This window comes from Rattus rattus, chromosome 2 (assembly GCF_011064425.1).
Source record: "Rattus rattus isolate New Zealand chromosome 2, Rrattus_CSIRO_v1, whole genome shotgun sequence".
In the NCBI taxonomy this organism is placed as follows: Eukaryota; Metazoa; Chordata; class Mammalia; order Rodentia; family Muridae; genus Rattus; species Rattus rattus.
The window spans coordinates 193,051,187-193,064,703 of NC_046155.1; the positions used below are offsets into that span (position 1 = coordinate 193,051,187).

General features: G+C 48.2%; 1 protein-coding gene across 3 annotated transcripts in view; it reads right to left on the reverse strand.

The window, feature by feature from the left end:
• Positions 1-13,517, reverse strand: part of Zdhhc14 (zinc finger DHHC-type palmitoyltransferase 14) — a 268,390-nt gene that overhangs the window by 3,534 nt on the left and 251,339 nt on the right. The window contains exon 9 of one of the 3 annotated variants that reach the window (XM_032894752.1): positions 3,337-4,419. The exons of 1 other annotated variant lie outside the window; for it this stretch is intronic. In XM_032894752.1, the coding sequence (XP_032750643.1) occupies positions 4,018-4,419 (402 nt within the window). In that variant the 3' untranslated portion in view covers positions 3,337-4,017. Of the gene's footprint in view, positions 1-3,336; positions 4,420-13,517 lie in introns of those variants that run through there. One more of the 3 variants, XM_032894754.1, reaches the window with a different exon arrangement.

Below are 13,517 nucleotides of genomic sequence, written 5' to 3' on the forward strand. Positions count from 1 at the left end.
ACTGCTCACTTTCTTGTTAATGGCTGGATTACTGCACCAAGCAGTGACCTTGGGAAATCCACTGGGCTATACCATCAGAGCCACATCCCACGGCTCAAGGAGAGGATTTATGTCCTACTCATATGTGGTGGTCATTTGAGAGGAAACAACACACTATTTGACTATTCCAGTGAAAACTGAGGAGAAATAGCAAGAGAAAGAGGGAAGGTAGGAAGGGGGGAGAGGAGTGGGGAGTGGAGGTGTTTGAGAAGGTAAAGGGTTTGTGTGTAGAGCATGTAGGCTAGGGAACTAAAGAAAAGGAGAAAAGAGGGAGAGCAATGAGGGAAGGGTGAGCTGGACTTCAGGAAGTAGCCAAGAGGATTACATGAGCTAACATGGAAAGCAGCACACAGTGCCATGTAGACGGAGCTCCAGAAGACTGGTAGGAGACCGTGGGGAATGAACATGTATTCAGAGTTCTCCTCTTTTTGGATAAGAGCACAGTAGTTTCCCACAACCAGTGCATTTAGTGCAAAATCCATAATCATCCATTTAATTTAGGCTCAGCGTCAGGATAGTTTTGAGGTATTCATTGGAAAACATACCCAATGTCATGTTTCTTTACTCTCTTCTCACTTGAAGAGCTCAAGGAGCTGAAGAGGGTCCTGGTGTGGACAAGAACAGAAACCCCAGTGACAAAGACCCAAATTCATATCCAGGCAGCCCCCCGACACTTGCCAATGAGCCCCAACTTAAAGCCAGGGCTGGGAGGCAGCTGTTCAAGACCCCAAGAGGATGGTGGGTAGGCTCAGCTCTGAATGGAACATGCTGAAGCCGGATTGGAGAGTTCTCTGAAGCTCTGGAAAAGGTCCATTCTGGCCTGTTCCTGGAGATGCCACCCAGCCCTGTACCCAGGACACCTACTGGAACATGGACACATTCATTTTTTTCGCTGTTGATCCAGAGAAGGCCCAGGCCTAGGGTGTGAAGCATGCTAAGGCTTACCCACTCAGGGCTTGGTGTCACACAGCTTACACAATGGAGCGTGTATCTTGCTTTGCAGTTCCGTGCAGCACCTTACAGCTTACGTCAGTGACCCCTGGCTGACACAGGCTTGGAGGTGTGGGTAGTTCTGAGAGACTCCCTGGGTGGGAACAGGTATCTAACACTCCCCTGCCTTGGGGTGGGATAAAACATCATTCTCCCAGGCTGAACAATCACATGCAAAGCTGGAATGAACATTTTCCAAGTGGGCACAGCATGGCACCGTGCTGACTGCTCCTGGCACAGAGTGGCATGTCAGGCTGTCTGCTCAGAAGCGAGCTCTCTGCCATTCATCATTTTTTCTCAGATCTGGGCCAGGGTGCTCCGGCTAAATCCAATTTTCAAGTGCTCAAGAGGCCTATGGTCTCTGGACCATTCCTGGGGGAATGCAAAGCAGATGAAACTTACCCCCCTCCCAGCCCCTGTGTGTGTTAATGGCCCCAACCTTAATAGCATAGTAAAATATTTATCTTATTTTTTCTCTAGCGAGCCGGCAATCAATTCCCAACTCTCTAGAAGCATTTAGAAATGCCAAGGTCCACTCAGCCATGCTAGATGGACCCAGTTAACGGGAAATGCAGGCCACTCACCTCTCTGGCTCCTCCACCCCCACCACTGAAGTGAGGGCCCTAAGAGCCCAGTCACTTATTCCTGAACAGAAGAAAGGGCTGTGGACATTTTGTGGACTTTATCATTTCAATTGTTTTAGCTAACCGTCTCATTCAAGTTCCACACCCCCTGACCCTGAATAGTCTTGATTCATCTTTATTAAGCCCCTCAAACCCCTACTTGAAGAATGGAGCCACATATGTATAGAGGATGGGGCTAGAGCAGGGTAATCGAGGGCTGGAGAGATGGCTCAGTGGTTAAGAGCACTAACTGCGCTTCCAGAGGTCCTGAGTTCAAATCCCAGGAACCACCTGGTGGCTCACAACCATCTGTAATGAGATCCGATGCCCTCTTCTGGTGTGTCTGAAGACAGTGACAGTGTACTTATAATAAATAAATAAATAAATAAATAAATAAATAAATAAATAAATAAATGGAAGCCTAGGTCTGTTAGTAAACTGAACAGTGTTGGCATATAGAAAACACACATATCCTCTGTAGGCACGGAATCATGTCTAGGAGATTTATATATAATACAATGCAGTACCATTGAATAACTGTTAGGCAATCTACAATTAAATCCGTGAATCCACAGTTAAAAGGGAGGCAGAGGGGTAACTGTATTCCGTGACTTGACATTGTTTCTTGGAATTTTTAAAGCGGGGTTGTTGGAAAGAGGGACTGGTTGCAGAAAATTGGCAACCCCTATATTAGGGGTATCAGGAATGACAGGACTCTAAAGACCCTCCTCCACTCTCCTCCAAAGGGTAGAAACTGGGAAAAGACCAGGCCACACTTGAGCCCGAGCCAGCTGGGAGGCAGCGGGTGGTTGACAAGGTGTAGGAAGGACTTCGTGGTATCTGCTCATTGGTGGAGCCTCTGATCGTGTGTGGTCATATGAGAACAGTTCTGTCTTAAATCACAAATAATTAGGTCTAGGAAACTTTGAAAAATGGCTACGTATAATTCACCTTTTCCAATTTCTACACTGCCACGGGGCATAACAGTGAAGCTGTCACAGGATCTCAGGGTGGCTCCGTGCTTGAAGCTGCCAGAATGTCCCAGGAAGACATAAGCAGCCATTTCTTTTCCGGCATGATGTCTGATCTGAATGGAATTGGCTTTAGCCCCAGTAAAACTGTCCCTATTGTATTAATGAGACATGTACCTTGTGCTCAAACTGCTCTGTGGATTTGGCATTGGATGTGGAACTGGAAATGAAGGCTGCGGGGCATTAGTTCTTCCAGCTACTTCCAGATAGCCTGGCTCCCTAAAGATGCTGGTTCCCTAAAATGCTAGCTCCCTTCCAGGCAACAGAGGGAGTGAAGCCGCCATCTTGTTTCTGTCTCCATCCGTGTTCTGCTTAGAGTGTGATCTATGTGACCTCAGCTCCAGTGTGGTGTTGCTTCGTGAGGACCATGAGGTAGGCCAATGAGTTCCTGCAGCACTGCAACACCACACGGAACCGAGAAGACAGCCAGACAACATCCCCCACTAAGTGTAGAACAATCCCCCCCCATAAGCCTGTATTAAAAACATCAGGAAGGTGGGTGTTGAGGGCTGGGGTCTGTTGGCGAGCTCAGCTTCCATAGAAGAAGTCAAACCATAATCCACAGCCTGAAGATCTGAACTTCAGCTGTTTTGAACTATTCCTTACCAGAGATAACGTAAACAGTAACTGCATGTAAGCTCTTGACAACCGTATACAGATCAAGAAAAATAACAGAGGAGTCATTTTATTGGCTGTCCACAGGAAGTTCATCACACAGGAGGCGAGGACTGCCCCATGGTGGCACAATACGACACCCATCTAAGCATTGACAGAAGGTTAAAATGTCTGTCCGGGGCAGGCTGGACCTCAGGTGCCCTCTGCGGCAGGGAATGCCCATCCAAATACAGTTAAGTCCAGTAAGTCATGGAGGACGGCATCGCCCGTCGGGCTTGGTCTGTCGCTGGAAAATTTCACAAGATTAAAAAGAAGGAAAACAGAGAAAGCTTCTCTTCTGGAATATCGCCGCTGTAACACAGACTGTAGTGCGGCATGCAATCCCATGTCTGGTCGGCTTTTCCCTTTGGTACTTTTGTTTCCTTTCGTTTTAATGAACAAATGGGACGGTGGGTCGATATCAATTAGTAGCGTGACATTAAGTCCAATCTCAGTCTGGCCACCACCAGTATCGAAAACGTTCCTCCTGTCTGTCCCAAGAGCAGCCGACAGAGGGCGCTGCATCCACGCAGCCTCTTTCAATTCCAGGCTCCTCCCGTTGAGGGTTTCCCCTTCCCTGGCCCACCCTGCAGATTCCAAACAAAACGTTCGTTTGGCTATGTCCAGTAATTTGTTTTTATTTGTTTGTCACCTGTGGTCCCCAGGCCTGGCCATGCAGGTCACACGGAGCTGAGCTTTACCAAGCCCCTCACTGAGTCTTCGTGCAGGGAGTCCTGGCTGGCCAACCCCAGCATGTGCATGGTACGGCTGTGTGCCAGGGGGCTGCCTGCTCCCAGCATCCTTGGCGGTGAGGGTGCCTCGTCTGGCGTCAGAAACTGGTGGCCCCCATGCTCATCCTTCAGGGGCATAATGTCTGAGAGTGTGGCCTCCGTGGCAAGGTTGGGCATGGAGGAGGGTGGTGTGGGCTGGCCCAGCGTCAGGCTAGCACATGGGGTGCCCAGACCCGGTTTCCCAGGCATATGCAGCTCTTCGCTGGTGAGGCTGGGCTCGCTCTGAAGTAGGGGAGTGGCTGCGGCCTGCAAAACGAATTTGGTGCTCTGAATGCACTGGTCTTGGTCGCACTGGAGAACAGCAGCGGGAGCCAGCAAAGAAAAGGTAGAGAGGAGATGGAAAAAGGAGAGGGTGGGAGAGGGGAGGGTAGGTGAGGGAGAAGAGAAACCATTAGTATCTTGTCAGTAAGGCAGAGGCAAGAAGCAGACATCAGGAGAGACCCCAGCACATGACACATACCAGCTTGTGAGGCAGAATAAAGTACTCTGGTGAGCAGGTACCACTGTGGGCCTCCAGGATGCAATGTTAGCTACGAGTTATAACCCCCAGGCTCTTCATTCCAGACTTCCAGGATGTCATTTATAGGCAATCCCAGGAGAGGGTCACAGGATTTCCCTCCCATGGCAATAGGGGCCACAGCTTCTTGTAGTTTGAGAAATTTTGTTTTTGTGTATGTATTTGTATGTGATGTGCATGCAAGTATGTATGTATGTGTGCATGTAGTGTGTGTGTGTGTGTGTGTGTGTGTGTACATGCACGTGTACATATGGAGGTTGAAATCAGATGCCTTCCTCTATGGCTTATATACCGAGGCCAGGGTCTCTCACTTGAACCCAGGGATTTGGCTAGTCTGGCTTGCCAGCCTGCTCCAGAGACCTGTTTCTGTCTCCTGTGTGCTGTGACTACACGTGGGTCACGTCACCCGGCACTGAGACGTATTTTATTTCTAACTTATGAGACGGGGCTCCCCGAGGCGCTGCCAATCCTGGCTTTGAAGTGTGTAGAGCCTTCAGAACAACCAGGGACACTGCACAGAACGTGAGAATCCTGAACTCCATCCTGCCCAGAGCCCCACTGCAGGGTCAGAAGCAGCTTTACATAGCAAGGAGGAGACACAAGTGTGGGTTTTGGGATCAAACTACCCACTGGTGCCCTGTTCTGAGGGTGTGGGGGTGGGGCAAGCATGCTTCTCTTTACATAGGAAGTACCATAAGGCACACAGGGCTGGGGGTGGAGCTGCTCAAGATATCATGCCTAGATGGATCTAGTGCTTGAAGCTGGGGTTTTTGGAAGCAAACCAACCACTACTACCCATGATGTGTAATTATTGGTAAATATATTGGCAAATGTTGGCTTTACTTGGCTTAGTAGTCCCTGATGTTTAAGTCATTACCAAATGCATACTAATCCTGTTATTGTCGACAGGCACAACCAGATGTGCCTCTTGTCCTTGGCAGCCCAGAGGCAGCCCAGGAGAACACATACAGGGCAGCCGTAATGGGAGCAGTGAGAGCAACTGTCTGAGGCTGCAAATCACTATTTCATCCCCTGTTGTGTGCTCCCTTCCCAGGGCACGCCTTTCCCAAGTTCCCCACTCTGTCCAGGGGCCTAGATGGAAGGCGGAGGCTCCAGTGGGTTGGTAGCTTATTAAGAGTTTGAAGCCCTTGACTCCAGGCTGGAGTCCAACCCAGAAGGAAGCTCCAGCAGAAGTTGTTAGCCTTGGGAATGGGAATCTTGTCTCACTCAGCCAATGGACTGTCAAAGAAACTTGGAGGTGGAGAGGAAGCCTGCGGGGAGAGTGAGGAGGAGGTGGACGGAATGGGGAATTGCTGTTCAAAGGGATGAGAAGATTGCAAAAAGAACTTAGAATGGCTGTTGGTTAAACTCCAGCAGGTACTGATGCCTACATTGTCCAGTCTCCCAAATCATCCCCCCACCCCGAGCTATCAGGGGAGCACTAGAGACGCACCCTGATCTTCCAGGCCCAGGCACCACTGTCTGCTTTGCATAGCGTACAAGCTTGGCCCTGATGGGGCAGCCTCACTGATTAAACACCTGCTTCCAGGATATCAGGGTCAGAGAGACACTGCTTTGAAAGACTGTTCTGTGACAGTCACCGCTTAAGATTCCTGCTGGCAGAGACACCCTGGCTCCTTGAACACCCCAGCTTCTGAAAGTCTGGCATGACACTATGGGTACCCTGCAAATGAACCTGAGACACGGGGCAGGCCGAAAGGCTCCAGCTGGGAAATCAGTGGCCTTTTCTGGATGACAGATTCTTGCTGTCATCCGGTACAGCGAGGGCTCCTGCTCATGTCCACACTGTCCCTTATCACTAAGGAAGGAGCAGACTGCTTGTCTCGGCTGATCTGAAGAAAATCCTTCATATTGGAAACTAACTGGAAAATTCTATCAGAGGGACCAGCCCAAGTCCTCTTACTGGTTCTTACAGACGCCCAGGAATAAGAAATGGATAGATTGTTGCTTGGGGGTATTGGAGAGCGTGAGGGGAATTGGGGCCCCTATACATTGTCCTTCCTTGTCCCCTTTTCTCACCTCACTACTTCTTGGTCTCTTCCTCCCTCTCATCTTTGCCAAGATTCCAACTCTTGTCCCTAACCCCTCTGAGTGCAGGGACAGCACATGCAGCTACCATACCCTGTCATTCTAGAATCCCCTCCGTTGCCGGTCCATTCTCTTCCCCAGTCATTTCCCCATCTGAGCCTGGCAGCAGAGCCAATAGAACCTTCTTAAACAACATGGCTGCCAGTGTGTTAGTGTGGCTTCTGATATGTGTCGTAACAAACATCACTTTGATGACTTAACCAGCTAGCCAGGCTGGAGGTGAGGAGGGGGCACCATGAAGCTCCAGGCCGCTTGCTGGCTTCCTTCCAGGGTCTTGATCTTTGCATATGAGTTTTCCCCTCCCAGAAGCCCTCTGGAACAATGCAGCCCCCATACCCTCGTCCCCTCCTGCAGTTTGCCCTTTGGTGTTTTGCCATGCAAACTGGTGGCTCACCAAAAGTGGAGCAAATGCAGCATCCATGGTACTGGCCGGGACTCTGTTGAAAATGCCTTACAGATTACTGTGGTGACACTGGGTGCCATCTGGGCTGTGGGAAGGCCCAGCTGGTGAATGTTTGCTGTGCAAACACTAGGACCTGGGTATGATTCCCAAACTCCATGCTTAAAAACCAAGTCAGGCGTGGCAGCATACATCAGCGATCCCAATGCTGGCAAAGCAGACACAGGTGGATCCGCAGGGCTCACTGGCCAGCCAGCCCAGGCCACTGAGAGACTCTCTCAGAAAACAAGGTGGACAGCACTGGCCGAACAACACGCAAGGCTGACTTCCGGTCTCCTCATTCATCTCCTCCCCAACCCAACTCACTCACACCTGCAAACATACAGATATGTACACACACACACACACACACACACACACACACACACACACACACACACAAATACCCTTTTGCATAAAGTCACCCAGAAGTCTTTCCAAGTGTCTGTTCAGACGGCTCATGGGTAGCAGGGCTGTGAGTTTTCTCTGGTTTAGGGCCTCTGTTCTGACGGCTTACGAGCTGCCTCCACCCCTCCTAGGTTTATGAGCTTCCAGTGAGCATAGGTTTGAAACTATGAAGCTAAGGGCCGAGAAATCCCGCTGCCTCAGAAAACTGACTCGTGCAAATGGACTTCTGCAAGGCATTGCCTATATCTGTTCTACAGAATGGGGGACAGGGTTGGGCCTCGGTTTCAAATTCTCTATCCTGGAATTTATAATTTCCGTACTATAAATATATAAATAGAGTCTGCAGTAAACATCTGCTTAGAACAATGGAATCAAATGAATCAGGATCATGCAGGGCTGTAATGGTACTTTACACACACACACACACACACACACACACACACACACCTTTTCAGGTCGAAAATTTTAAATATTTGTCATACTGTTCAAATTCCAAAGGGGATGATTGGATGAACTGTCAGTGGTCGTGAATCCTATTGGAGAACATTACAGTTTGGAAAACGGCCGTGTTCTCAGGGTTGCTGTGGAGATGCCCAATAAAACCATCCTCGCACCCTTCGGCTTGTTTGACCTTTGCTTCTAATTTCTAGTTCTTCTTGTTGATTAGAAACGTTTTAAAAAGTTACTTTTATTTATGTGTGTGTTCATGCACATGTTTATACATGTGTGCGTGGCTGTGTGTGCATATGTGCATGCGTGTGTGTGTGTGTGTGTGTGTGCACATGCATGTGGGTGTTAGAGGATAACGTTTGGAAGATGTGCTCCCTTTCCACCCTGTAGGTTCTCAGGCTTAAACTCAAGTTGTTAGGCTTGGCTGTGAGTGGATTTAACCCTTAAGCCATCTCAAAGAGTCCATGCTTAAAGCTGTTTCTATGAATTTTCTTTCTGTTACTTACACGCTCTACCCGCTCTCCCTCCATATTTCTCTTCCGTACCTTTCCTTCCTACGTGCATTTCTGGTTGTTTTCTCTTTTGCTCTCACCTTCCATTCTCTCTTTTCTCGCCTGTCACTCTGCTTCACTTGCTTTTCATTTGAGGACTTTTTAACCTTCCACCAGTAGAGGGCAGTATCACCCTCTTTCTCTGAACTAGGTGGCCCTGCTTCTAAAGTATACTGGAATTTATCTCCCTTGTTACGCAATCTTGGGAGGAAAAGGCTAAGCACCCATTTAGGATGGTGATGGTTCATGCACACAGGAATTCCACACGGAAGAAATCAACACTTTTCATTTTCAAAACAATCCTTTCAAAGGGATGGGGGCACACTAATCAAACAGTGAGTCTGTTATATAAAATGGGGTTTTGTTGTTTTGATTTTAGATTAAAAATTCATCAGATATTGAATGGGGCCAGAGTAGAAACTAGCTCTGTACGAATGTCTACCATTTTGTGTCTTGAGTACCGGGACTTTTGCTCTGAGTCATAGCCCATGTTTAAACGGTAAAGAAATTTATGGTTTCAGATGTCCTAATGCACACAATAGGTAAGTATTTAGTGCTTCTGTCTGAAAACACCACAGAGGGCCATGGAGCTGGCTCAGTGGGTAGGGGTGTTAGCCGTCAAGTCTGAAGACCTGAGTTCCCTCTGCGGTCTCACAAGACAGGAGGGAGCTGACTCCCAGAGATGCCCTTGGACTTTACCCATGTACCACTGAATGCATGAGTGGACACACACACACACACACACACACACACACACACACACACACACTCACACTCACACACACACACTCACTCTCACACACACTATGTAAGTCAGTAAATGTAAAACAGAGAAAACCTTTTTTAAAAAAACTCAAAACATCAAAGAGACCATTTACTTTTAGTTTCCGAAGAGTTGGGGGTGTAAAACTCGACATTCTACTCTGGTTGATGCCTGGTCTGAAAGTCTGAGTTTCCGAGAAGCTAGGAATTTTCAGGGCAGTCTATAGAGGCATTTACAATGGCTTAGATTCCTCGTGGCTCTTGCTCCAATTCTGTCAAAAGGACTCAAGCTGGGCAGAGCTTATTCCTGCTCAGCTGTAAGGCTCTGTCTCTGCTCCTGCGGGCACTGATGGGGACACATTGATAGACAGAAGAGCACCCCACCTTCCAGAGACGGCCTGAAATACAGATTTAGGTTAAGAGGCTTGATCTAGCCTTTTCAGGTTCTATGAGGAGACCTCGTTTAACAGTGAGACGGTTGCTGCCATCTTACTTGATATCAGATTATTAGTTTCCCATTCTGCTGAATCAATTCTAAAAGAGGAAAGATTTATTGGGGTTTACAGCTTTAGCCCGTGGTCACATGGCCCTGTGGCCCTGTGGCTGCAGAGGTACAGTATGTTATGGGGGTGAGGTGGGGGGAGATACAGCAAGCAGAGACGGCCTATTTACCTCATGTCAGGCAGAATGCAAACAGAGTAAGGGACTGGGTTCCCAAGATTCCTGTCCAGGGCACACTCTCAATGACCGTTCTCCAACTAGACACTTCCTCTTTAAGATTCCATCCCCTCCCAACAGGTGGAACTTTGGACATTTCAGATCTGAACTCTAATGGGGAAGATATCAAATATTAAGTAATACCAAGCTATTTTTAAAAATCCCCCAAATATGCACTGTGTTATCTTTACCTTTAACAAATGTCCCCAAAAGGTCTTTGTAGTTACAACCTCCAAATATAAATATGTATTCTACTTCTGATACTACCCAGAATGTCAGTTATTTGCTGATCCAATATTCACCCATCCTTCCTGACATGGATGGTAGCTGGATGGCACCTTTGTGCGCATGCGCACTGTGATAGAAAGATCGCCAATGCTGGACAACGCTGTGAGCCAATGAGGACAGCGAACTTAAGATTTGAGCCTCAGCTGGCACTGGGGTAGCCTGCACAGGATCACAGTGTGGCTCCTCATAATTTCCTCAGAGTTCAACAGACACAGCTGTGCCTGCAATTCCTTGCACCACTTGAAGCTACAGAGGCCATGTTACCACTGCTTTAACGTCTCCTCTGAACTGTGTAATGGAGGGATGATCACTTGGATGCCAAATACGCGCCACCATCTCTGACTTGTGGGAGATGCTAAGTTATTGGTGACTTTCCCCAGGTCTGAGAGTAAACAGACCTCCTGGGGATGTAGACACCACTTCCCTACCGCTATCCATCCATTCTTCCTGATACAGAGTATCTGAGTGCTGACGGGGAAACTTTCTGATACAGAGTATCTGAGTGCTCCTGAGAGGCTTTCAAGCCCAGTATCTATCTACTCGCTAAAACACTGCCCACTTCTCTAGGTACACTTTCCCCACTGAAGAGGAAATGCTTTCTTGACCAGGATACCAGTTCTACCTGGGAACAAATTTGACTAAAGATTCCCTTTTCCTTCCTTGGATGCTTCTCCTTTAACGTTATAGGCACTGGGAATGATTTTGGTCACAGTGACTGTGGTGATTTGAATACGACATGTATCCCAGAGCCAAGGGTTTTTGAACACTTGACTTCCAGTTGGTGGCAATGTTGTGGAACCTTTTGCAAGGGGAGGCTTGCTGGAGGAAGTGCACCCCTAGGGATGGGCTCTGAGAGTTTATGGCCTCTCTCCACTTCTATTTTGCTCTCTTAGCTTTCTGTTCTGGCTTCCTGCTGCTCTATCTCCCCACCATTATGGACTCTCCCTCCAGAACCACAAGCCCAAATAAACCCTTCCTTCTATAAGGTGGTTTTGCTCATGGCATTTTATCACAGCAACAGAAAAGTAACCAATACAGAGATTGTCTCATAGGTCAAATTCAGCACTGACTACTGGGAGAGTAGGTAGTGAAAACATGTCTCTGGGCATGTGGGAGCATCTGCTCTTGTGTCCTTGACTCATAGGAGACAAGAGTCCTACTCCCAGGAGCAGACAAGTATTGGGTTGGTAAATGCTCTGAATATGAAAAGGACAAGAGTAACAGACACGGGGTTGGGGATTTAGCTCAGTGGTAGGGCGCTTGCCTAGCAAGCGCAAGGCCCTGGGTTCGGTCCCCAGCTCCGAAAAAAAAAAAAAAAAAAGAAAGAGAAGAATAACAGACACACGTGGTGCCAAGTGTTGTAAGCAGACTATTCACGATGGTAACTTCTAAGGAAGAGAGGCACACAGGATGACTTCTAGCATTTGACCACAGCATGGTAACTCTGCTGGGGGAAAAGAGTTAGGGTCAGGTGTGAGAATGCTAGTGGCTGGATCTCCAAGGTCAGAACACTAGAGGATGCTGTGCAGAGAGGGACACAGAGGGTCTCCCGTAACTCTTAGCACTGGGATGTGATGGCTATGAACTCTATCAGGACCTACAAGTCAACAGCCACAGTGAGGTCAAGAGTTGAACAGGGGTGATATAGAATGAAACAGATGTTGATTTGGTCTCACTGACACCCTCCACCACTACCCTAGCATCTAGCAGAGTCCCCAGCAGGACGATGCCTTAGGAATAAGAACTATGTCCTAAGGTAAGAAACTAGACCAATGCTAGACGAGCTGAAAACCAAACTCTGGCAAGATCTTCACAGCAGACATTGTTTTCAGGGGCCTGAGAAGTCTAGCAGACTTCCCACAGTCCTACCCTAACCAGAAAAGATCCCAGCCCAGAGCAATCTATGGTGGTTAATCATCAGCTGAATTGCTGGCCGAAATGCGGATGGCCACTCTTCAAAGGAAGGTCACAAAATGTAAAGTTGACACTAGACCATCTATAATTTGCACTGTCCAATAAAGTGTCAACGGACACACAAAGACATGAAAAAATGTGACAGAATGCTATCCTCCTTCACCCTGGGTCTTTCTTCAACAACAAGAAGATAACCCCCAACAGTATGCCCGGCAGCTAACTTAGCCTAAATAACCCTACAGAACCATGTGCTCACGCCTGGAAGCTGGTCTCCTAGGGGATTCCAGATGCAGTCAACCTGAAGTCACATAACCATCACAGACAGACGTATTGATTAAGGTGGGAGGGACCGTAGACAGGTCGCATGCTCAGTTTTGTTACTGTGTCAAGTGAAAGGTATTCTGTAGAGAAAGCTCATGGGTTGGGACTACCTCAGCCCTGGGAGGAGCCTTCAGGCTGCCGCTCTCTGTAAAAACACATGTAGGGGTCGAGGGGTTAGGGAGAGCAGCTTTTCATGGAGTCAGATTGCCAAGGAAGACGCCTCAGCTCGGCCCTGAATTTGTCTCTTCAACGGGACAATTAGCTTGCTTTCACTTGGTCTCATTAACGCCTCACCTTCGGGATAAAACGAGATGCAAACACATGCAAAGCATAGTGTCAGACATACAGTAATCAATCTCAACCTCGGTCCTTTTCCCTCTCTTAACCAACACTATTCATACCAACTATTAGAGACTTGTAAATACTGGGGCTGGAACACTGGGAAAACACAATTACTATTACTGTGGTTATATTACTGCTATTAAAACTGAAATTCTGTGTGTGGGGTGGTGGGGTGGGTATGGCTATATGTGTCAGTGCTGAAGCCAGAGGAAGATGCTGGGTGTCCTGGTCCTTGCCTTATCCCTTCAGAGACAGGGTCTGTCACTGAAGCTGGAAGTTGGCTGGTGGCCAGCAAGCTTTAGCAATCCTCCTGCCTCCACCATACAGTACCATGGTGACAGACGTGTGTGCGCGCCATGCTTGACTTTTAACGTGTGCGCTGGGATTCTAGCTCAGCCTCTCATGCTTGCGAAGCCGCCACTCTAACTCACTGAGCCATCTTTCTAGCCCTCCCAGTTGTGACATGACCTCATGTAGTCAGAGCTGACTGACCAGCCACATAGCCAGCCGAGGATGACCTTGAACTCCTAATCCTCCTGTCTCTGCTTCCCAAGTGATGAAATCAGAGACA